At 42.5% G+C, this 24153-nt stretch overlaps 1 protein-coding gene across 3 annotated transcripts; it reads right to left on the reverse strand.

Moving 5' to 3' along the window:
* Positions 1-1785: 1785 nt before the first annotated feature.
* On the reverse strand, positions 1786-23079 carry micall2b (mical-like 2b). Of its 3 annotated transcripts, XM_023814957.2 has the most exons (17): positions 23013-23079; positions 22677-22821; positions 21919-21967; positions 17782-17923; positions 14025-14206; positions 11670-11797; positions 11066-11563; positions 9610-9803; positions 9410-9485; positions 8725-8918; positions 7898-7962; positions 7338-7461; positions 5568-5667; positions 5226-5299; positions 4860-4974; positions 4523-4569; positions 1786-3363 (listed from the first exon to the last, which is right to left on the reverse strand). In XM_023814957.2, the coding sequence occupies exons 2-17, from the start codon at positions 22817-22819 to the stop codon at positions 3308-3310; spliced, it is 2187 nt and encodes a 728-aa protein (XP_023670725.1). In that variant the 5' UTR covers positions 22820-22821; positions 23013-23079; the 3' UTR covers positions 1786-3307. The 3 variants fall into 3 exon arrangements, with proteins under 3 accessions (XP_023670725.1, XP_023670726.1, XP_023670724.1); XM_023814958.2 differs by lacking the exon at positions 23013-23079 and having other exon boundaries at positions 11670-11794; positions 22677-22995; XM_023814956.2 differs by lacking the exon at positions 23013-23079 and having other exon boundaries at positions 22677-22995.
* Between the last annotated feature and the right edge of the window lie 1074 nt (positions 23080-24153).

Below are 24153 nucleotides of genomic sequence, written 5' to 3' on the forward strand. Positions count from 1 at the left end.
CTCAAATCAATCATGCAATCCATTGACCTTGAACTACAGGCAAATAGGATCCTACTGTAGATTATGCTTTGGATGCAAACATCATTTAGAATGTGCTAAATAATTAAAGTTACAAAAGCTTCCCTTCCCCTCTGTGCCTTTGTCCCCGAATCCGCCCGCACAGAATACATCTCATTTGCTGCAAATATTATGATGATCTCGATGATGAAAGTGTTGGCTGCTCTGCCTGGATGTACAATAATTAAAAGCAAGTCTCTTGTTTACTCGACAGTGCTAATGATCCTGATGAAATTACTTCTGGGACCATAATTATAGTAACTGGCTGCAGACACTACAAGAAGATTGGCACTCGGAGTGAAGCAGACACTTAAAAGCAGTCCTCTGGCGCTGACGTCGTCTCCACGGCGACTTCGGGCCGCCAGAAGAGGAGCCACATCCACCACTGATATATTACCGAAGCATTTTAACATTCTGTTTGGTTATCAAGTTACTGAATTAGTGATGCATATATTGTCATTTGGTACTGATTCAGCAGAGATGGGGAGGGGTACAGCTACCATTCAGTGTTAGCAAAACCAGCTGCAATAGGGACCGGAGAGAGCCTTGCGTACCCATCGAACGGCCCACATCCAGAGTGCTGCTCTTCCTGTCACTCACACGGATCAACATAAAACAAAAATCTATGCTATTTCATGGGTAGTTACAAATAAAGGGAAGGTATCCTGAGTAATGATGTTTTGCAGGGAGAGAGCAGCCTGGACAGAGCTACTCATCACGGCGGGTTTAATCAGCCACTCACAGAAGGAATTGTTTTACTTATGAATATTAATGCCCCTCTAAGTTGGGGCTGTTGTAAATGCTATTTGTCATCAGGAGCTTCACAAATCAGGTCCTACTCCCGTTAAAACCATGTATTAGACACCCCCTGACATTAAAACCCTCGCCTTTGATTCCTAATTGCAGGAGCGCGAGCACTCGCGGAAGATGGAATGCAAAGCTTTAATTAACTCATATCACACATGCAACGCTTTGATTGTCACTTACCCCGTGCATCACATGCAGCCGAGCCGCCCCCCCCCCCCCCAAACCCATCCCTGCCATCATCCACCTGACAGCCAGATCCTCTCTCCCCTGCTATAATGATGATACTTAAGACCACGGAAATGCAGAGGCACATGCGAAAGCGACATTTTATAAGTTAAAAATGCACCACTCCAGCGAGGAATATGTGTCAAATATATTTAGCTATATTGCTCTAAATTTTAATACTACAAAGAGACTGGATTTACTGTGACCATGAATGTATATATACACAGAACATAAACAGCAACATTTCAGCACGACCCTGAGAGGATTGTGGAAGTACAACGTTTACATGCAGATTTGTTTTAACATCCGTAACCCAAGGAGCTATTCCAAAGACAAGCAACTGACTTCAACAGCTCTGTGCCAACCGGAGCTGTAATCAATCCTGATCCATGACTCGCTGAGGAGGGAATACCGAATCTGAAGCTTCAGTTGGGTGGCTCGCTGAATGGGAATTACTGACAACTGCTGCTGCCCTCTACTGGCTGTGACCATAACGGCAGTCTGGTGTGCTGTACTTGCGAAACCCACCTCAACAAAGAAACCCATGAATTTTTTTTTGGGGGGGGGGGGGGGGATGTAGCACTGATGCCCTAGGCATTAGGATGTAAAACAAACACAAGAGACCCAACAATGGCTGGTGAATGGGGAGACAGCCCTCAGAGACAACATTAATAACTGCATACTTACAGCTTGTAATGTAATTCATTAACAAAGGTTTTATTTGACAAGGAAAAAATACATTACTGAGTTAGATTTCACTGACCATGAGAAAAGATTTACACCAAAATATGCAGAGTAAAAACCCTTACAAAAACAGCATTATCATTGCAAAGTTTTCCTTTGTAACGCCTGTAAAAGGCAAATATGTTTGAAGTGATGATTCAAGGCCTGCATTGTACAACACAGGAGGATGTAATGAAGATGGAAACTGAACTGAATAGCCAGTACAATAATTAAAAGTCAAAATGTCTTCTGTGTAGAGCTCTGGAATTTACATCACATACACAACTAGTGAAACATTAAAAAAAAGCAGGACGGTGGCCAAATTTGGGGCTGCGAGGTTCCTCTACTGTTAACCCCATACTGCCACCTTCTGATTAAAAACTGCTACTAACCGCGCAGCAGTTACCTCCATCAGTCATTTCCGGGCCATTTATAGTAAAGCTGAACTCTGATACCCAAAGACCGTTAATGAGATTATATTTACCTGTGAAGCTTTTAAAAGTCCTGGGACATATTATTATACATCATCACCGAAAAGTTAGTTTAGGGCTACAGTAGCTTAACTTCAGATCCAATATGAATCAAGAGTACTCCTGCGATTCCAAATACACATTAGCTTCCGTAACACAACTATTATAAGAGCACCATTGCACGTTATGAAAAACCACTTTGCACACCATCTCATTCGTTTATAAATGCATTTTAAATAGACTAATGGAGGAAATGACAGACACCTCCTTTCTGTTGTGGCCGCATTTCTCTGCGGGGTTAAACATCGCGGGTGTTCATCAACAATAATACACATACTTTTTATTGCTGACAAATACAGCATGTATATATTTTTTTACTTTTAAGACCACGCCAAAGCTAGGTCTGGGCATTAACAGCCAATTAAAAATTAAAAATAACAGTATTAAATGGATTTCTAAAAAACCCTCAAAAAAAGATTAGGTGTATTAAAAATGTAATTTGATCCGCTGCCAACATTCCATTTTGCTAAGATTGTAAACATCTTCCCTACAGGGAAATGGAGGGAGCGTGAATCACCTAAAATGTTGAGTAAAGTCAATCTGAGCCAACTCACAGGAGCAACAGAATTAGCAGCAGTGGCTGTTTGATATTCTAAAATCCCTTTAAATGTTAAAAAGAAGAGATTACCACAGACGACCAAATCATTCAAAATCACACATCTCTGCTGTGCCATTGTGACTAATTAAATGGAAATTCATTTGAATTTGTATAGGATGCCAAATATATATCAGAAGTTAAGGAAAGTGACACGCTTTTCCAAAGAACACATAATCAATGTCACCTACAGCAACCTCTCAATCTGGATTTCTGGACAAGCTTAATATTTCGGGCTACGCATGCGTTTCCTGTCAGATAAAAACACTCAGGCTGATCAACCAAGAGCCATGCATTGCAGAGACAGCAGTCAGAAACTGGACCGTTGGAGTCTCTTTGAAGATCATTCTTCCATTGTCTCCTTCGACTTTCAGCTGAATAACTTTCCAAAAATGGATTTTTTCTTGGGTTTGGGTTTCTTTATATCTGTTTTCAGAAAAACAAAAATGTTACTATTAAATGAGCAAATAACTACACACATTTCTCAGATGTGCAGTAAGAAAAAAAACATCAGAGCAAAAAAAAACACAAACACTTTTTGTTGCTGTACATCAAAGTGCTTCGACCTAATACTCCATTATAATGTCTTCTGTTTTAAGAAAGATTAGAGTGGTAATAATAAGAAAAATACAGATTTTGCAAGACATGAGAGCATATTTGGGTATCTGGCTGAACAGCTACAAAGGCCAATGTTGAACATCCAGCACCCATATCCTTTCTATTAACAAGGACAGATGAGGACAGTGTTTTGCTTCATGGCAAACTGACATACTGAACAGGAAACTGATTAATACGAAAAGACATTTGGGAATAAAGTGATTGTCTGACCACAGTATGTGAGAGGTGAATTTATCATTTCACTGGTAACATATGTCACAGAAGTTCAGTCTTCAGCTCCTTCCTGCTTTTATACACAATAGCATAGAACCTCTACCTATTGCCATAAAGTAGAAAATGAACCGTAGGTCAAAAAATAACCCAGTCAGTGGGAGCTATAAATGGAAAGGAGACATCACTAGAGTAATACTGCAAAGTGTCAATACTGGCATCGTGCACAGTGACTAGCAAACTAAACCAGGGATGATATCTAAAATGTATGATATGTAAATCCAGCTGGCTTCTCTTTGATAAACAACTATTTTGAACACAGGTCTACAAAACAGAACCTTAAATAAAATTGTGAATTTACAGTTGCAAAAGTTATGCATTTCATAGTTCACCGTTTCAAATCATGAACTGCACATAAATGCAATATTTAGATAAATTATAGAACAAAATGTCATATGAGAGGCTGACCAATTATACACAACAGCAGAAATGCATTTTCCCCAGTATGCGTTTTAATTAAAAATTAAATCATACAAGTAAACTCTGGATGGAACTGGAGTCATTATGGGTCATTAGTACAAATGGAATGCATAACTGAAACACAGTAACAGCTTTAATAACTCAGTAGTACCAGGAAAAACAAACACAGATTATTTTTGTATTTGCTGCAAGCTTAATATCTAGTGCTTTCTAGCATATGGAGATTACAATCGTCTTCGTTACCCAAGACATACTCTGTGATCTGTTATTGACTTACCAAGATTCTTCATCAGCTGATTCAACTGCTCATCCTCTTCCTCTTCTCTGGGGGTGTAAAATTGAGAAGGGAAATTAGAAACATCTAGATCTATTTGGAAACCTTTATTGGTTATTTATAACCAAGAACAAATATTAGTACAGTCAAGTAATGCTTCCATGAAGGGATAGTGACATGTATATCACACCTACTGTATGTTTTTCATTTTTATTTAAATCCTTAAGGATATTTCCTAAAATAACTGGCTGCTTTTGATCTTTTGCTAAAAGCATTGCAGCTTGTTTACAGGGATGCAACTTTTCATGAGGTCACGAGGACATCACTGCGATCAGCTCACCTCAGCCGATCTTCATCCAGTCCCTCTATGATGGCATTCCTATCATTAACGATCTCCACCAGCTTTTCCATGAGCTCTGCCTCTCTCTTTCTGTCGGTCGTAGTTTTCAGGTGTTCTGGGAAGGGAGCAAGAACCTAACAGTGAACTTAGGGAGAGTCAGAGCTTACCTCTTGCTCATTTAAGCAAAGTCCAAAGTGACCTGTAGTGTATAATTTTCATTGCCCACTAGTACTGGTGAATTTATATTTTTGGAGCAATTTCTAGGACTGAGTTGCGGGGTTACAGCCACAGGTAAGATGTATGTGATACATCCCTCTATGGCAGCGGCGTGTGGCCAGCAAGCCAGGCCAGAAGGGTGGTGCACACCTGGCTTCTCCATCAGCCGCCGAAGTTCACCCTCCACCCCTGGCTGCTGCTCCTCCAGATCCTGGGTCTTTGCGCTGATTACAAAAACACACACACACGCACACAAAATTCGATTTCTGTCACAAGTGCCGGTCCTCCACCGCTATGTTTGTGCTAGATGATTGCGAGTTGAACGAAGAGGATTTAACCTGCCCCCTGCCCAATCAATAATGTACTGCCTTTAAAGAAAACAGACATGCAGTTTCATGCAGTGCTGACACTGGTAGGTTTTCGAAACACAATCCCTGATCCAACAATTAGGCCACACCCACTCGCTCCCTTAATGAGAAGGCGACATCTTACACGTAGACCAGCTCCGATTCCCGTCTCATGTAAACTTGCTTATTTCTGATAAGGTTGAACCAGTCCACCATGAGATCGTCCATGACATCCTCATCCTCCGCTGAAACACAAACTAGCATAAATAGATGGACGTCGCACCCAACAGTCACACAGAAACAAGAATAACACAATCGAAATTCCCAGTACTAGCGGACAGCCACATTTCTTCCCCCCCCCCCCCAAGAGAATTACAGGTGAGGAAAGCGATAAAAGAAGTTCCCCGTCAACTTTTGGGCTGAGCCTCGCCAGGGAGAGATGCAAACAATGGGCGCTCCTGGAATTTCATTATTTTAATTGACCGTCTCCTCGGGCTCTTGCTTAGGCTCAATGTCATTAAGAACAATATATGCAGGGCTGACAACAAGGGCCACAGGCACCGTAAGGCTTTCATGAAATCCGCGCTCCTGTTTTCAAGTGGACAGGGGACGGCAGCGGCGAGTATGGGCACCGGGATGACATAGCTGGCAGGCTGACACTTCTTTTTTTTTTTCCCAAGGTCACAGTAGGTTGAGCAATCACACCTCCTCCTCATCGCGGCTCCCCCCCACACTATTTCCATCCCATACCTCAATCCCACAGAGAGAGGAGGCCACAAGGAAAGGGGAGAGGGAGCCTCTTCACAGCATCCTCGCCATTCAGCTCATTTGGCTCGGGCGATTGGAAATTGAGACTTTTTTTTTTTTTTTGGGTCACACCCCTTCTGGCTATGCTGGAACCCCAATCCAAGCCCCAGATGGGCCCTAGCCTTGGCTCTCTCGGCTTGGTGGGGGGAGTAGACCTCCCAGGCCACCCAGCGAGACACAGACACACTGATGAGCAGAGGCCACACAACCCATTTAGGGGAGCACTGAAATAATACACTGTATCAAATCCAAAAGATCGCTTATAGTTACCAACTTACTGGGAAACGAGTCCATCTCCAGGGGAATCACATGTCCTACAAATTACATCCGTCCCCCAAACTACCGCGGCATTCCCCAAATGCTCCCCGCCGACTGTCAGACTCCCCGAGAGATGGTGTAATCTCCAACGCCTTTATAAAGTCATCTCTCTGTGTCCTTAACGTTGAGCTTCACGGACATCCCCAATAAAATGGCCATAATTTATAAAAAGATAATTTATATGCCACTTGATTGAAACCCACTTTGAAAGAAATTATAAGGGGCTTTGTGGCAATATCATCTGGAATAAAAAATAAAAAAAAAACCCTTAGCTCTATTTCTTTATTTTTTTGTTTAAAACATCCTTGTCTGTTCTAGCTATGGCCCAAAGGACAGCTCCTCTATGTCTGTCAGTTTCTCGCATCCAAAACGCCGAGGACGCCTCACATCGCACTCAGGTCAACCTGTTCCAGGACCCCCAGTCCTCCGAGTTCTCAGCTCAATTCCCAGAGTGCAGGCTGCGTGGAGGGGTGCCTTGCCCGGGATGCGAGGCCTAGCAGAGTAATCAGCCGGCCGAGCTCCACGTGTACGTGGATATTAAAGTGTGACAGGCGTTGCTGCAAAACACAGCCCTCACGTGCGAGTCTCATCGCCCCGTGCGAGTCTCATCGCCCCCGATCCACGTCTCGGTGTCAGCTCCACTCAGTCAGCTATAACGAAGCTGTTCGTGAAGATGATGAAGCAGGCAGTACTGTTTGTTTATTTTTTTTTTAGAATGGATAAATAAACAATGAAAAGCTTTGCATGGGGGGGTGTGTGTGTGTGTGTGTGTGTGGGGGGGGGGGCACACCTTCCTCACAGCGACGGAGTCGTTTCTCCAACTCCACTCCATTCTTCTCCAGTTCGTTTAGATTGTTCTCGATCTCCTCGAGTTCCTTCAGGATCTCCTCTTTGGGTATGTAGTCTGTCTTGGTCTAAAAATAAAATAAATCAGTTAAGCAAAACTGTAAAAAGATAAGTAACGACTGAAATTTAACCGGTTTGGGCTTTAGATTTTAAGGTCATGATTTGATATGCATAATGGATCAGTATATGGACATTAGATGTCCAACTTAGAGCCTTTAAATTAATTTTTCATAAATATTATCTAAGATTATTGGTAAAACCCCTGCAGGAAAGAGCACAGAGGAAGGAAAAAAAAACCCTTAACTAAGAGCCGCATATGTTGTTGATGCCAATTAACTTAATTCTTCCAAGGCTTTGTCTCCGGTGCATTTTATCAAACGATAATTTTGTCCTTCAGCTGTTTAATCTCCACTTCTCTAAAGACCATCCCCTGCTCCTCCATCACAAACACGTATCAAAAAGCCACGTAGCGTGCAGCCATATAATTAATATGTTAAAACATACCTTAGGTGACTGGATTTCAGGCTTGGAGGTATTTGTGTCTGATGAACCCTTCCCATTTTTAAAGCCTGAAAAGATAATTGAATAAAACAGGTCTGGAATTAAAAAAAAAAAGAAAAAAAAAAAGAAAAGAGAAACCCAGCGGTTTAACAGCTGATACCATTTATCAGTCTCTGTACAGGACGAGCAGAGCTCTGACTTTCGTAGCGAAATGCCAGGCAGCCACAGTAAAACAACAGCCCAAGAAAGGTGATAAACATTTGCTAGAGATTCCACAGTGCATATTTAGCTACATCTGAAGCACCCCCCCTACAGTTTAACATATGGGAAGAACATAAAAACCGCAAGCAACTGTCATTATTGCCTTTTACATTTAACAGGGTGGTCCCAAACAAAGGATGCATTTGCATTTGCTGTTGCCACCAGTAACAGACAGACCACTTCCAACAGTCAACTGGAACAAATTGTCCAAATCGGTCCTAATGAATGCAGACAGTAAGGGCTTTGAAAAGTCAATTCCCTTTCAGACAAGTCTTTCTGCCATTTTCAGAGGGTTATTTAATATATATATATATATATATATATATATATATATATATATTTTTTTTTAGCAGTCAGTTGCGGCATTTAAAATAAAACGCACTGTTCATCTGAACCCATATTCATTTAAATGCCCTGTTGGCGCTCATTTACAGCTTAGCCATAGCGTAGCAGATGAAAGAAAAGGTTATATGAAAGGGTCTGCACCGCCGCGGCTTATCACCAAAGCGCAATATAACTACGGTCGGCGCGATAAAGGGAAGCCAAGGGGGGAGAAAGCGAGGCCTTACCCCAACTCGCAGAGCCGTTGGGCGACGGTTTGGGAGACGGTGCTCTTTGATTGACCGATGCGGCGGGAGGAGAGGCGATGGGAGCCGGTGAGGGGCCGGGCGGCATCACGTCTGTGAGTTTGCTTGGCGATGGCTCCGAGGGCAACCTGCGCTTTGTCTCGCCGGCAGATGAGGGCTTCTCGGGATCGGCGGGCCTGGGAAATGGGCACATGCGGGCCGACTTGTGAGTGCCAGTTTCCCCGTCTGGCACCCCGACAAGCCGAGAATGGGAAAAGGAGCTCGCGGCCCTCGCAGTCTCACCTCGGAAAAATTTTATGGGAAGTTCGAGTGGGACTAGAGAGGAAAGGTCATCGGGGAAGGTGGGGTTGGGTGGGAGGGGCAGGGGAGCTCAGCACAGGGATTTCCTGGTGCGTTAGGGGCAGGTAGACATGCAGTACTTCCTCGTGGGGATGGGGGACAGGGAGAGTGACTGCATTCTCCACCAGTCAATCATAACAGACACGGGCGACGCGGACGGGGGCAAGAGGCTGGAGGATGGATGCAGAGGCCCAACTGTTAACTGGTAGCTCACCTTTCACTGTTTCTGACAACAATATATTAAAAACCACATTTCTTCAACCCAAGTGACCCCCAAGCGCCCTCCAGAGGCACTACATCACAAAATCCATGCTTGTTACAAACATACCTTGGCTCTTTTGATACTTTTGATATAGGCTTCAGCTGCGACCGCCAGTCCAATGGAGACACTGAATTTTCAGCCACTGTTTAAAAAAAGACAAAAATAAAAACAGATTAAAAAAAAATTGCATAACAGCATTGCACAAAAATAAATACAACCAACCACTACAACACAACTGACTTGTGCTATCTGCATGGGTCTCTCACCTTTGCTGCTGGCCGATACGGTAGCCGTGGCTTGTGGGGCCTCGGCTGTGGTTTTCTTTAACCGCTGGGGCTCCTTGTTAGCTGCGCTGCCCCCGATTTGCACAGCCGGTCCTGCCTTTACTCCTGCTGCACCAGGGGTGTTCAGGATCCTCCGCCAGCTGGGTATGTCATCTACTGAGGTATTGTTGGTAAACCTAAGGGGATTGGGTTAAACAGGCTGCGTAAGCAGAAATGGCTGTCATGGTGGGCTAGGGTGCTTCTATAGCTGCTAACTCATCCTTATTTGTAGTCATTAATGAAAATGTATAATTTATTATATACAACTTCTCCATTTCCTTCTTTATTTTGAATAAGGTTGTATGCAGTATGAGTGTTTCCCAACCCGGTGTTCGGGGACGCAAAGACGGTCCAGATTTTTGCTCCCTCCAAGCTTCCGGTAGAAGCAAAAACGTGGACTGTTTTACTTGTATTGATTCAAGTAAATTAATTTAACCTACATTCAATACAACTGTTCTGTTGGCCTTATAAGAACAATTTCCTCTTGCAAAGCACAACACAGGACGATCCAAAATGTATCATTATCCGAGGCAATGGAACTGATCGTCCTTCTTCTTACAAAACATTTCCTTGTAATTCAACCGAAACGAGGGCCTACATACAGAAACCTTTTGATACGTAACGTAATGGAGATAACACATTAGGCTTTAGAGATAATGCGCTACGAGCCTGATGTTACCCTGACAGCATCTCACTTCTCCGCTTCAGTATTATGAGAAGCACCACTTCTCTGCCACAACAAGCTAGTTTTCCTGCTGTTAAAAAGGGCATTTTGGTCCATAACTCAAATGCTAATCACTAACGTGACATTATCAACGGCTCTTTTAAACTGCAATAATCCAACACACATCGGAGACAAGCCACAAAATAACAACCATGCATCGGCCTGCTTCCAGCCATTGTTTGTGAGGATGGCCCTTGTGATAGACAGCACCTTAGCAACATGCTAGCTAACACCTTAGCAACATGCTAGCTAACACCTTAGCAACATGCTAGCTAACAATGCATCTTACATTAAAGAGGCTTTACGATATAGTCACGCAAAAGTCCCTGCTACAGGATGGTGACTCTTCAGCATAACATCCAGAACCTTTCAGGCTCCATGTGAATGCAAGGAAAAAATTAAATGACTTATGCAATAGATAATAGATTTATATGCTAGTATGGATCAACCGAAAAAAAAAAAATCAACAGACTCAACACTGGTCTGTTGAGTGGGGGTCATTTCTTTAGGCATGTCATGAACTTTGTTTCAGGTTCAGGATTTTATAAAGATTTAAGCCAAAAATGAATGCCCATCGGCACCAAAGTAGATTAACATGCATCTGAAATTCCAGCATCTCAAGCAAATCAGTAGACCAGTTTAAATGAAGCACACAGACGTAGCCATAGGGAGTACCTGCTACCAGGCGGGGTCTTGCTGTCCGGTGATTTCAGACCCGAGCGGTAGAAGGTCTTGTTGTTATTTGAGCTCCCCTCTGTTATCTTCTTTGATATTAGTGACTTTGCTTTGTCCTTCTCAGTATCCAGGCTGAATGAGACACTGCCAGGGCCCGCGTTTGCAATTTTAGAGTTCTCTGGGGTATTGGGTGTGGACTGGAGGAACTTTTGGCGGGCTGTCTGGGTCTTCTCGGCCGACGGCGTCCATAGTTTAGCAGCGGGGGGTGTGTTCCTAGGCTTGGTGCTCGCCAGGCCTTGCTGCGATGAATGATCGCTCTGTTTGGCGAGTCCCGACCAGCCAGATGCCACTTTGTTATCAACCAGCCCCTTCTTTTCTTGGGCCACAGTAGGTGTTTTGATATATATCGGGTTCTGGTGAGTGATACAGACGAAGGTTCCTGGTTCTGTCCCAGTCTTGTAAGTTCCGGAGAGGAGGACGTTAGAACACTCCTTACACCTGTGAAAAACAGAGTGTTTCCCTTACCTGGAGTGTAGGGTTGGTTACAAAACATATCAGATAGCTCAATAAGCAAAAAAAATAACAAAAGAAAATCAGGTCTTACTTAAAGCAGTTCCTGTGATACAGCTTCCCATCCACCAGGTGTCGCTGCACCAGGTGAACATGGTTCTTACAAACCATACAGGTACTGTTCAGACGCCCCGATTTATTGCTCTCAACAAGAACCTTCTTCTGAAATAGAATGAAAAGATCTCTTTAAATGACTAATTTACAGAACGCAATTAAGCATTATTTTAATTAGCAGCATGTTAGACAAAACAGAATTCAGAGTGCCTTAAAATTACATTTTTATACACAGATACACACACACACCACTGTTAATTAAGCAAAATTAAGTACTAAATACATAGTAACAAGAAATAAATACTCATTAGGAACACCTAGGTAGTACTGCCTCAGCGGTATGCGTTCATTCTGTACACCATTGTGTACTGAGCTGTATAACACTTGTGGCCTTCCATTTAGCTTTAACAACTCTGGCAATTCTCCTGTGACCACAAAATTGCTGCCGACAGGATATTTCTTGTGTATTACACCATTCTCTGTAAACCATCCCAGGAAGGCGGCTGTTTCTGAGATGCGGGATCCACCTCTCACCGCACCGGCAATCACATCACACTGAAGAACACTTAGATCAGACAGCTAACGCCCTACTGCTTAGCCGTACTGTAACTGACCCTCTCGACTCGTGTGCGCTGCACATATTCAGTTGCAGCTGTGTGATTCACTGTTTGCAGCAGCGGGCTATTTGCATTAATGAGCAGGTGTGTCGGACAAACTAGCAACTCAAAAGTACATCGATACCAAAACATCCTACAAGATAAGTCAAAACCACATTAGTGAAAGACAGTAAATATTAAACAAGAGTCTTCTGTTACTCAGCAATTCTCTGATGTCACTTTAGGCTCCGCTGATCACTGCTCCCTGTTGCTCGAGGCAAGATACTCAGATACCTCATGACACACCCCTGTATTCATCCTGTTTAATTGTTATTCATTTGTTTCCCCAACAGTAGCACACTAAGCAGAGTCTATTGTGACACCCAGGAATTCCCAAGATAGAAAACTGGATATGCTATCCAAAGATATACATGTATGATTATACTTCAGTATACACTTACAAAAGTCACAAAACACAAATATGAATTCATCGTAAAGAAATTGAAAAGTCTGCTTTGGTTCTCGTACTAATGTTGCCCTGTAGGACTGCTTGTTGGTAGATCTACAAGTCAGCTATACATCCCAGGACTGACTGCCCCCTCTTATGCTGGAATCAACAGCGATATGAATCCCAATCTAGAAAGAAACCGACGGCTGACAAAAATCAATTGTGTTTCACTGAAAGACAGATAAAACGCACAATACTAATACCAGAAATATTTTTTCCTTTACTCCAAAGTATATCAAGGTTAATAAGACATTTAAAGCTGAAATGTCTATATACCATGACCCTTTACTGGATAACCAGTTAAACAAGATGGACAATGGAAATGACTGTGTGTGTAAATTTTAACAGAACATCAGCAAAGAAAAACTTCACGATAATGGGAATAAGCACCTTAGCAAGAACTGGCTGGCTTGAAGTGTGGTTGTGTTCTATTGAAATTGTATTTATAACTAATTCAACAGCCCAGCAGCAATGTGGCTAAGCAGGTAGGGTGGTTTCCCAAGGCTGTGCGTGAAGAGCGCCTGTGTTTGGCCTTCAAACAGATTCTAACATCACTTTGCAGGCTCCTCCCACAAACACCAGTGGTTCCAGAAAGCGGGGCCCATTCTAGCTATAGACAGCTGCCTAGGGCCCGTAATTACCCGCATTGCAGAGGAAGTGATCATCAGCTTTCTTGGTAGGGGGGCCTCCCAATTAAAGCTTTGCCTAGGGCCCCTGAGAAGGTAGAGCCGGCCCTACCAGTAAGCCTGTGATTCATCTGTCCTTCACGCGTGACCGGATGGACCTGGGTGTATGCTGCATGCCGAGATGACGGCGCTCACCGGCATAAAACTAATTATAGCGGCAAATATCAAAAACCAATGGACGCTTAATACACACGACGTCAAAAACAGAAACGTAAACCTCATAACCAGTGTTTTGGTTTTGACAAATGTCAGTTTAAGACTGTCAAGATAGAAAATTAATGTTATTTGCTTTTGCCTGACAGAACGGCACATGCACGCTGTCGGAGAAGCCTGACCGGCTGGCCAAGGTACTTTCCCTAGACAGTCCGGCTTGTTTAGACTTGATCATCTGTGCAGTAGGAAAGGCAATGGTTTAGATTGCAGAACAATAATCTAAAGGCAACCCAAGTTCACAGGCTGCTGAACTTTCAATTTTTTATCACCCTCCAAATCACAAGCAGGGGAGGGACATCTGTTGACAGGGAAACAGTGCAATGAAGCCTTACTTTATCTGCTGCAAAGCTTTGTTGGGGTGGATTCTTTGAGGGGTTCAGGGCAGTGGTGGTCTGGGGTGGTTGGTTTTCTGTGGCAGGTTTGGAGAACGATTTGGCGATCACAGGCTGGCATTTCTTCCCAGGTTCCTCCATGGGTTCCTCTGCTGGTCGCTTCACACCAGCCATACCCCCGACTGCAGGAGCAGAGCACAAGGTGATATATTATACAATATGGCAATGTGAGTGCACATTTTTCCACAGTGAAATGACGTTGGAGAACCACTTTTTATATCATACATATATTTTATATTATTTTGACCAGAAGCAGCTTCCTGCTCTACTTACACTGAAGTTGTTGTTAGAAAAAAAAACCCCACAAACCCACTTAAGCAAAGAGGAAGTGCTACTGAAATATGCCCAATGATCAAAGTGTAGCACCTTCTAAATTAGGAAATTCCTTCCAAGTCAGTCTTTGTCAGCCACCCTGGATATGTATAGTACAGATCAACAGCGGCTTGCCTGCATACAGGAAGTTTTTGCTGATAATAACTGCTGTATCAGTTGTGTCAACAAGAGACGTGCAAACATGGTGAGGTCTATTGTTGACGTATGATTGCTAATCTGTAGCCTGCTAATTCCTCTCACTGGCCTTTGAGCCCTTCAGCAACTCTATAAACCAGAGACTGATAGACAAATTTTAAAATAATTATTACTAGTAGAAGACTGTAAACAAACCACTCCAACTTGTATTTAAGTAAAAGCTTAAGACCTGTGTTATTTTTACACACTTTAGGCAGTCTTCTTTGATTCCTTTTCAGAGGATCTTAAAGGCTGATGATGGGCAGGACATGGTTCAGGAAATCTTACATGCAGCTACAATGGTGAGTCACATTTGATTGAATGCCAATTAGCAGTCTGTGCCAGATGTAGAAGAGGTCTGACAGTCAGCACTTTGATATGCGAGTTTAAGACATGAAGGAACAAACCGGGTTTCTACAGGATCTGGGCCTGAACTTCAGGGCATTGGTCCCAAATTCCACAAAATGATTGGAGGGTCGGTGTTGCATGGAGGGGCACATATGGCTGCTATGGTTGTTGCGTGTCACTGGTTGCGCACAGCGATTTCAGAGAGGGGGTGACCCATTGGAAGATGTGTTCGCCTTTCACGCCCTTGTCCAATACTGGTGGATGGGGGAAGGGGAGGGACTTCAGCTACCAAAAGCGATTGTAGAGTGAGCTCTGACCGCAATGAGACCGACAAAAGGAAGATGCTCTTGCCCAGTTTTTCGAAAGCCGTGTTGTGAAAGTTTTGGTGCATGTTTCAGGTCCAAAATATCACATCTCACCAGTGCTGGGGAAGTTACAAAAGTAATGTGTTACAGACAGAGGTGAGTGTAAAGAGTCACAGTCACAGAGTACTCAACTGGTTGGTTGAAACAAAACCTTGGTCTGGATTTGTACTGTCTGGACCTGAACTTTCCACCTCTGTTTTTAATAGATTACTTTGGTGAGTAACTTCCCCAACACTGTGGGTCACTAACACCATTTTGTTTTGAACTTCCATGTTGTGACCAATTCCTTTGGCATGTGTGATCTGTATGATAGCAGTCGAAGGGGCAAAGGCTTGGACAGGTAAGCATGAGCGCCCCCCTACACTGCACACCATGTACGTGACAACTGTCTAAACACCCCAGATAAGCTGCTATCCCCTGTATTTCAGTTAGAGGGGGGAAGATCAGAGTAGCCAGTTTGGTCCCTGCCACATTGTCTGTTTTTGCTTTAGTATAGCACAGGACTGTAAATCGAGAATAGAGAACCTTCAGTTTTATTGTATTTCTTCCTTTGGCGCCACCCGAGTCCAGCCCAGTCATCTACCTAAAGCCCGACCGCATGCATAACCTGGAGGCATACAGAGAGGTATACATGTATGTATTGTGCATGTCATTGTACTTAAACACTTCACTCCCCTGAAAGAGAAACTTAAGTAGTATATTTCTGTTGCACGAACGCAGTGTTGCGTAGTTTATTTGTTCGTACTGAAAGCTTAACTAGAGCCTTTCACACGGGTATACATCCACTGGTTTCTGACCCCGAGTTACCCCTAGAGTTATCCTGGGGTCGTAGCAGTCGCACACACTGCATCAGCAAAAATGAGGCGGTAGCTAGCTGAAGCTCACCAATGGGGACAGGCAGAAACGTAACAGAACTGCTGCAAAATCTTACAAGGGGACAGTGAGAAGACCCAGCTCATATAGATCAGGGGTGGCCAATCTTATCTGCAAAGGGCCGGTGTGTATGCGGGTTTCCGTTGCAACTCCCTAATTAGATTACTGATTAGAGGACTGATTGGCTGAAGAGTCCTCACACCTGGGTTTGAACAGTTGACCTACAGATTATCCCAAAAACCTGCATACACACCGGCCCTTTGCGGATAAGATTGGCCACCCCTGATTTAGATGGTGAAAAGACCCATGGGGCAAAAGGACTGGATGAGGTAATGGGGCGATTTCATTGGCAGTCTCTGGACATTTCATGCCACAAAACATTTAATAAAATTCTTGCTTCAAACTCATTAAGCAACAAGAATTAGTTCTCTCTCAACACACAAACTTGCCTTGTACTCATTAGATAACTGGGTACAGGTGTTTAGGGGAGTCTATCTTGAAATTCTGCTCTCAAAAAAGGCCACAGAACTGAATCAGCACATCTGTGACCCAGTCTCAACAAAAAATGTTGTGAGCTTCACAAAGCTAGAATTTAAGGGTGAAAAACCTCTTGGGCAAATGTGCAAAGATTGATTTACATTTCAAGAGACGTCACAATTCCTGTTATTCTGCATAGTTGAATAACACTTAGGGGATACAAGCCCCATTCACAGGGCCAGGAAACCTAATGGGGCAGCCGTTGCTGATGAGCTCATATTTCAACGCGGTAGGGCCCCCATACACACTGCGAAACAAATTCAAGAGTGATGTCATGCACATGAGGATGACATCAAACCCCTTCCATAATCTCCCCAAACAGCAGACCTAAAGACCACTGAAACATCTGGGAAATCCTGGGGCAGATATTGCAGAGATTTCTGCCTGCTTTGTCCCTCACAAGAACCAGAGTCTTTTCTATAAAACATGGTCCAATGCCACACTATACATGCCAGGGCTGGTATGACAGATTTCCAAGAAGGTCTAAAGTTCTTGTGAAGGACCTTATCTTCATTGGATTTGATATATCGTTAGGCATATCCTTACTCACACACAGACTTAAAAGTGCGTATGGAAAATATGTTGCCTCAACACTAAAGTAGAATTCTACAGTTCATCATATTGAAAAATTTCAACTATATAAATGATTATAAAATGGGATTAAAATAAAACATTGAGGCAAACAATACAAATATTCCACTAACATACTAGTGAATGCAGTTGTTATTTATGCATGTTATATAAACCCAAAGACTGAAATAGCATCAAAGAATTACAAGTATATAAATTCAAAAGTACTTCAGGGAATTTTGCAATTTCTGATATAGTGCAAGTGTCTTATGGAGATGAAACTACTCATTTCATCTTCAGTGAGTATTATACTGTTTATGAATTCATGAAAAATGAATACCTATTAGAAGGACTGAGAAATAATGCTTATTTGTGTTGTTTTTTGTTATATTGCATTGCATTTTGCATGCACTTATTGTACTTGAAGTTAAATTGGATATATATGAACACTACATATAATTGTAATCATCACACTACGTGCAAGGAGACGTCCTTACTTGGCGAGCGACCGTGAAAGTAGTTGTAATACTGGGAGACGTAGGTGAGGATGCTGAGTCGATCTGGGACTTTAAGGTTCACCATGTCTTCTGCATCCAGCAGGGCAGGTATTCCTAGGCGCTCTTGAGCTACGGTGAAAGCCTGGGAGACCAACCATGACACATGGATCAAAACAAGACCATAGTGGGGACAATGACAGGTCAACACCCATGGGCAATAATGAAACACCGATTCATCTGACCGCATGTTTATGGGCTGCAGCAGGACACTGGAGTACCCAGAGGAAACACACAGGAGGCACACACACACACACACACACACACACAGCTGGGATTCCACACCCCAGCCCTGAGGTTGAGGCCACAGTGCCACCCACTACGCCATCATGTTACCCTACAGCTCAATTTTCAGTCTTGTCAGTTTGTCTTTACGTGTTATTAGCTATTGTGGAAAGTAATCTAAATATCAAAATAAATATATAAATATACAAAATTGAATGCCTGATAACAGATCATTTTTCTACAGAAATATCAATATAGCAGCTGTAAAGACACATTTTTTTATACCAGGTCCCCGAGACCGCTACATGGTCAGTCCATGTTACCCAGAATGTTTGAATGAAGTCATTTTTTTTCCCATTACCAAAAACGATTAGTATCCAACAGTTAGGAGGACAGCAAACCTCTTCCACAGCTAAAATCCTAATGGCTACATTGAACAATAGCTCAGTTCAAAGGTTTGCCTTCTCCACTTCAGAACAAACACCTGATTAAATAAATCACCAATGTGCATTTTCTTTCCCGGTGATTAATGACTATGGGAAAACTCCTCTTTCCCTGCAGTTTTTTTTTGTTTTTTTTCCTTTTTCAAAAGCACACAGCAGATACACAATGTCCTACTGCCCCTCCTGACCCCAACATAAAGGACTGAAACGTTTTAGAAGGGTCCCAGTCTAAAACAATGTTCATGGAGCTTGGGAGTCAGGGAGTCCTTCTGCGACGGAGGCGTTGGGGGTCAGTGACTCACTTATCTATAGTGGATACTCCCTATGTGCCAGTGTAAAGCAGCCAACAGGCAGACTGTTCCTATGTAGTGGAAAAAAACAATTATAACCCCTCGCGCAATTATCAGCGGAGGTGACAAAGACCAACGCCTGTAATTTCAACCACACACTTAGATTCATGAAAATTAATACCCTGCATCTCCACAAAAAACGTGATTTAACTGTCTGCATTTCTGTTCCAATGGTACCTTATTTAGATACATACATTTTTGTCCAAAGGGAGGAAAGCTTGGGCTCAGATAGCAGGGTCAGCCCGTATCCCTGGAGTGGCTGGGGCTAAGGGCCTTGCTCAGGGCCACAACTGTGACATCACTCTTCTGAAAGCTATGGGATTTGAACCCATAACCTTCTGGACATATCAAACAAACAGATACACACTGTCCCGATTATTAATCTTGGTACCTTGTTTTTAACACAAGCTGTAACATCCATAAAAAGACGTGAATATTATAAATGCACGACAAAAAAAAAAACAATAAAAAAACACTGATTTTGGGCAAATTCTGAACCAGGATTTTGTCCAAACCTAAGTACAATCTTTTTAAAGCAACTATTTGAGGAATTCAGCCCACCCTTTTAATCAGTCCAACATCGCATTTTTATCCATAGCGATTCTCACATGGCTTAGATCCAATCTAGGAGGGGACTATGGCTAGTCCAAGTTTATACATGTCCATGGGATCCCGAAAGGGAACGTCAGTAGCAGCGAACAGGACCTTCTCAGTATGTTTCACCATCGATTGAAAACAGATGCTTTCTGATTCACATGAACAGCCAGGGCCGAGTAGTGGAAACTGACATGCTGGAGATCTGCGACTGCTTAACACAAGGCTCTCCGAATCTGGCCCTCCATTCCAAATCCAGGCCATGTTTTCAGTTCTCCCAGGTTGTCAGTTTAATAATTACTGATTCTCATTGGCCACAGAGGCTTCACACCTGGCTCACAGGTAAAGGCAGGCTGGTGCTCGGACCTTGGGAACCGTAATTTGAATAACCCTGGCTTAATATATTATTGTCTTAAAGGTAACACACACTCAAACCTCACAGAACCAATGCCAAACGTCGCCTGCAACAGCATGACCCAGACGGGATACAAGAGCACAGAAATACAGCCTTATTTTTGGCCAATTACACAGGTGAGTAGTGGAAGGGGCCAGGACACTCGCACCTATAAACACCGCAAGCTCAGATCGAAGCCGGCTCTTCACAGATGACTACACGTGTTCGTGCCCTCGACGCTGCGGTGAATCATGTCTTCCACTGTATTCCCTGAGGGTAATGCTCCTCCGTGCGAATAATACATGTCTGACCTATGAATTAGTAGTGCAGAGTTTTGGGGAACAGCCTCAGATTTATAGTGACAAAACACAGCTGTCTCTGATTCACAGCCTTTAAAACAACATAAACCCACAGTAAATATTTCCTGAAGTAGGTTCATAGCTTTTGATTTGAGGGGTCATATCGGTCCCCGCTTTGGTCACATAAACATCTATTGAGAGTCGTGATGTACAACTAAATCCTGCTAACTATAATTGTGCATTTATGCATAGCTAAGGCACTACAGCATGTTTGAAAAGGGGGGAGGGGGGCTCAAAAATAAAGAGCAGCTTGTTGAGGCAATAACGCAATAAAGGGAAATGCTCTGTGTCTCTTCCCACGCTGAAAGCTTTTGTTGTTTTTTTTTCCCACTCTCTCTTTTTTTTCAAAGCCGGGAGGTTTCAGACTTTAAAGCAAACAATTTTCCAGGGAAAACAGGAAAGTCTACACAGAAACACCACTGCAGGCTGCAAGGCTCCCATCGCTTGCACAATGGGGGGGGGGGGGGGGGGGGGGGGTGTGGCAGCCTTCCAAAGGCAGCCTCACACACGTCGGGAGACAGGACGGGACGGCTCAGGACCTGAGAAGCAGCGTCGCACATGAGAGAGAACCTGCACCAGGAGCAGAGCTTGAAGTGAAGCGCAGCAGCCAAGTGAAAGTCATCTCTGCACCCTGCCCTTTACCTTGTATCACCTGATATTCCCTTTCAGATCTAAGGTTTCATTCATGCAGGGGACACTCCTATCCCACACCTAATCAGCCGTGCTTCATCTCCAATTAAATGCACAATACCAAACACAGATACAGTTTTACATTACTTTTCTTTCTTGCATTATCAAATAAAATTGCACTTTTATACGGGACAATTTACTTCATTCAACATCCAATAAATAGTCCTCATTTCCTCCTACATTTAAACAATTCCACTAAAACTCATGCATTTCTCTGCATTTACATTAATGAAACTGAACAATGACTGATTGCTTCGCCCATACAATCCTCCGCAATACCAGTAAATTTCACAAAGATCTTCTTCACTTTCCCTAAACAACAGATCCCCTGATTTTCCTAACCTACCTGTTGAGTTAAGAAGATGTTTCCCTCTAATTTCATCACAAATTACCCAACGGGGATGAAGACAAAAGCCAGCATGTACTTTACAATGCTGCATATAAGCACCTTATTTCATCTGTATATACAGAACGAGCCCAAATGGCTCATATTAACATACAGAAAATAAAAGCTTAATCCTCCTCAATGCGATGCAAAATCTTGACAATACAGAAATAAATGTCTAATTGTGCCACAGGATAAATGTTTAACGTTTTTTTTTTTTTTTTTTAAATGACAGCCACTGTGTGAGTCATGCAGTGTTTGTATGTCTGATGGTATAGGGTGGTGACCCAACAGTCTGCTGCAAAGCACGTGGTCCTATTACCACAGTGCTAGGGTGATGGAATGACATGCTAAAAATGTCTGAAAGAAATACGGAAGCTTCTGGGACACTTCTGAGTTAAGTTCATGACCTTCAAAAGGATGCATATACTCACAAGACGACAACCATCTAAAGGATTTTTACTGAAATAGACGCTGTTAAGCTATACAGCCACCATATCGAAATGCTGTCTGTAGCGATTCTGGCATCTTTGATACACTGTCACCCTTTAGTAACAACAGTGCACTGGGCTGTATACATTATAATCGCAACAGTGTTTAAGAGAATCTGTCTGGTATTTTAAGTTTTGAAATAAATTACCAGTTTGTTGTTTTCGTAAATATCTTCTTTACGAAGGGAGTCAAAGTTTCTAAGGAGAAAAAAGGGGAAAAATCAGATCAAACAAAAAATATTTGCTACTGGTAAATACATGTCAATGTAAAACACTTATTTTGTTTTTATCCCCAATAAAATGATCCCTTATACAGTGTTAAAACTGAGAAATGCTTTTGTGGATTGTCATCTTACTGGAAGACATTAGTCTTAAGATTTATTTTTACAAATAAACTTTCAATTTGAAACAGAATGGAATTTTCACTAAAGACAGTGGCAAGTTTCAGTGTTTTGTTCACGGGTAATGTCTAACAGCTGTTACAATAAAACAAATCCAACTTTCTGGAACAGTGAATTTTTAAGTGAAAAGACCACGCTCTGGCAGAAAGAAAGCATTAAAACGGCCGACCCACTAACTTTTCTCCATTTTCAATATATTCGTATTAACTCATAAGTTCTTAATCTTGTGTCTATCAGTTAGGTAGACCTTTGTTTGCTATCATCGAGTGAAAAGTTTGCTTCAAATAGGGGCTACTATTGGATTTGTTGCTTGTAACTATTTGTAAATGTTAAAAGTTGTGTTTGCATGTGTGTTTGGCTCCACTCACACATGCCAGCATTATTTCTACAAACAAACGTGCAGAAAGGCTGAACGCCTGATGCTTTTCCATTCTTAATCGATCAGCCGCGTTTCTTCCCGGACAGATTAATGTTAAATAAAGACGCCGAATCACGCCATTCCTTACATGAGGTCCGGTCTGTGCTTGTGGATAAGGGCACAGAAAGCCAATCCGTCCCTGAAGGAGGTCGTCATGTTGGTGATGGACACATCCCGGTAGTCCTCACATTGGATCCGGCACCACTGTTGCAGCGCCTTGACGGCAGCCATCCCTAGTAAAAAAAAATCACGGCGTTTAAAGCGTCAGTCTAAAGTTTTACGAAATTCAGCGTGTATCCAGATCACAAGATGAACTGAGTTAGAAATGGCGCAAAAGCAGCAGCAATCGCACTAACAAGCATCACAGACGTGCTACCGATAACACTATTCGTTCGCTCCGCCACGAAGTGAAACAATACAGTACCTGGAAAAAGTTACCGTCGTGGCGTGTAGTGGGAGGAGCTAGATTATCCGAAAGTGTTAACAATATGCTTAAGAGGAAGTTAAACTGAAAAGAAAAACTACTATTGTTGCATTAAAGTTACCTTTGAAACAGGCAAAAATCAGAATTTGATTATTTCCAGATGTGTTTATGTGTGTACAGTTTTATTTATCCCTTCACGTGATCACGGAATATTAAATATTGTAATATTTCTAAAAACGGATAATTAAAATTATTTTCGATTTTTTTTTTCGTTTCGCTAGACCTAGAAACAATCGAAACGGGAAATAGTGCTTTGAACATAACCTTGAATCACATGCCTATGCAATACAATGCAGGTTTTGCGTTGCTCAATGAGAAATACGTAAACAAAATTCCATTGACGATAATGAGCGGTCCACTTATGAGTGACGCTGCCTTGGTGACCTTGGGTTCATATTTTCATTTGAGTTTTCCTTACTAGAATAACCCTGGAATATTTATTAAGGGGAATTGGATATTAATTACTGTATGTAATTACTGTACTGTAATGTATATTTTAAGTTCATAAAACGCCTGTGTAAATTTAAATTACTTAAGTTATTAGTTTATACCTGCATATTACGAAACCTAAGCATAAATAATTTTCATTACAGTGATATAAAACCATGTTATTAAGCTTGTTTAGAGCGTGATGTCACTCCCCACTGACGTCATCGCGATGTCTGGTTTCAGCAATTCCTTTTTAAACACTCAAGGTTGGATTTCAGCCAACGACATTGTTGAATATATTACTCTGCTATTTCAACAAGAGAAAATAATGTTGAAAATACAACCTTTCCGCTTATATAACCAGTTCTCCACTCCCGGTTCACAGTGAGTCTGGAGCCTATCCCAGGAAACAGAGGGCATAGCACAGGATGCCAAAATGTCAGAGGGTATAGACACTGATTCACCTCAACCAGATGGTTTTGGGCTGAGGAGGAAACCAGCGCACCCAGAGCAAACCTGCGGACTCCACATGCACATAGATGGGATGGGAATCAAACTGACACCCGTGAAGAAACAAGGCAAATATGTCATTCCATTCATGTCAGTAAACTAATAAATAGTAAACACTCACTTGTGTTTAAAAAATGTTGAT

This window comes from Paramormyrops kingsleyae, chromosome 5 (genome assembly GCF_048594095.1).
Source record: "Paramormyrops kingsleyae isolate MSU_618 chromosome 5, PKINGS_0.4, whole genome shotgun sequence".
NCBI lineage: Eukaryota > Metazoa > Chordata > Actinopteri > Osteoglossiformes > Mormyridae > Paramormyrops > Paramormyrops kingsleyae.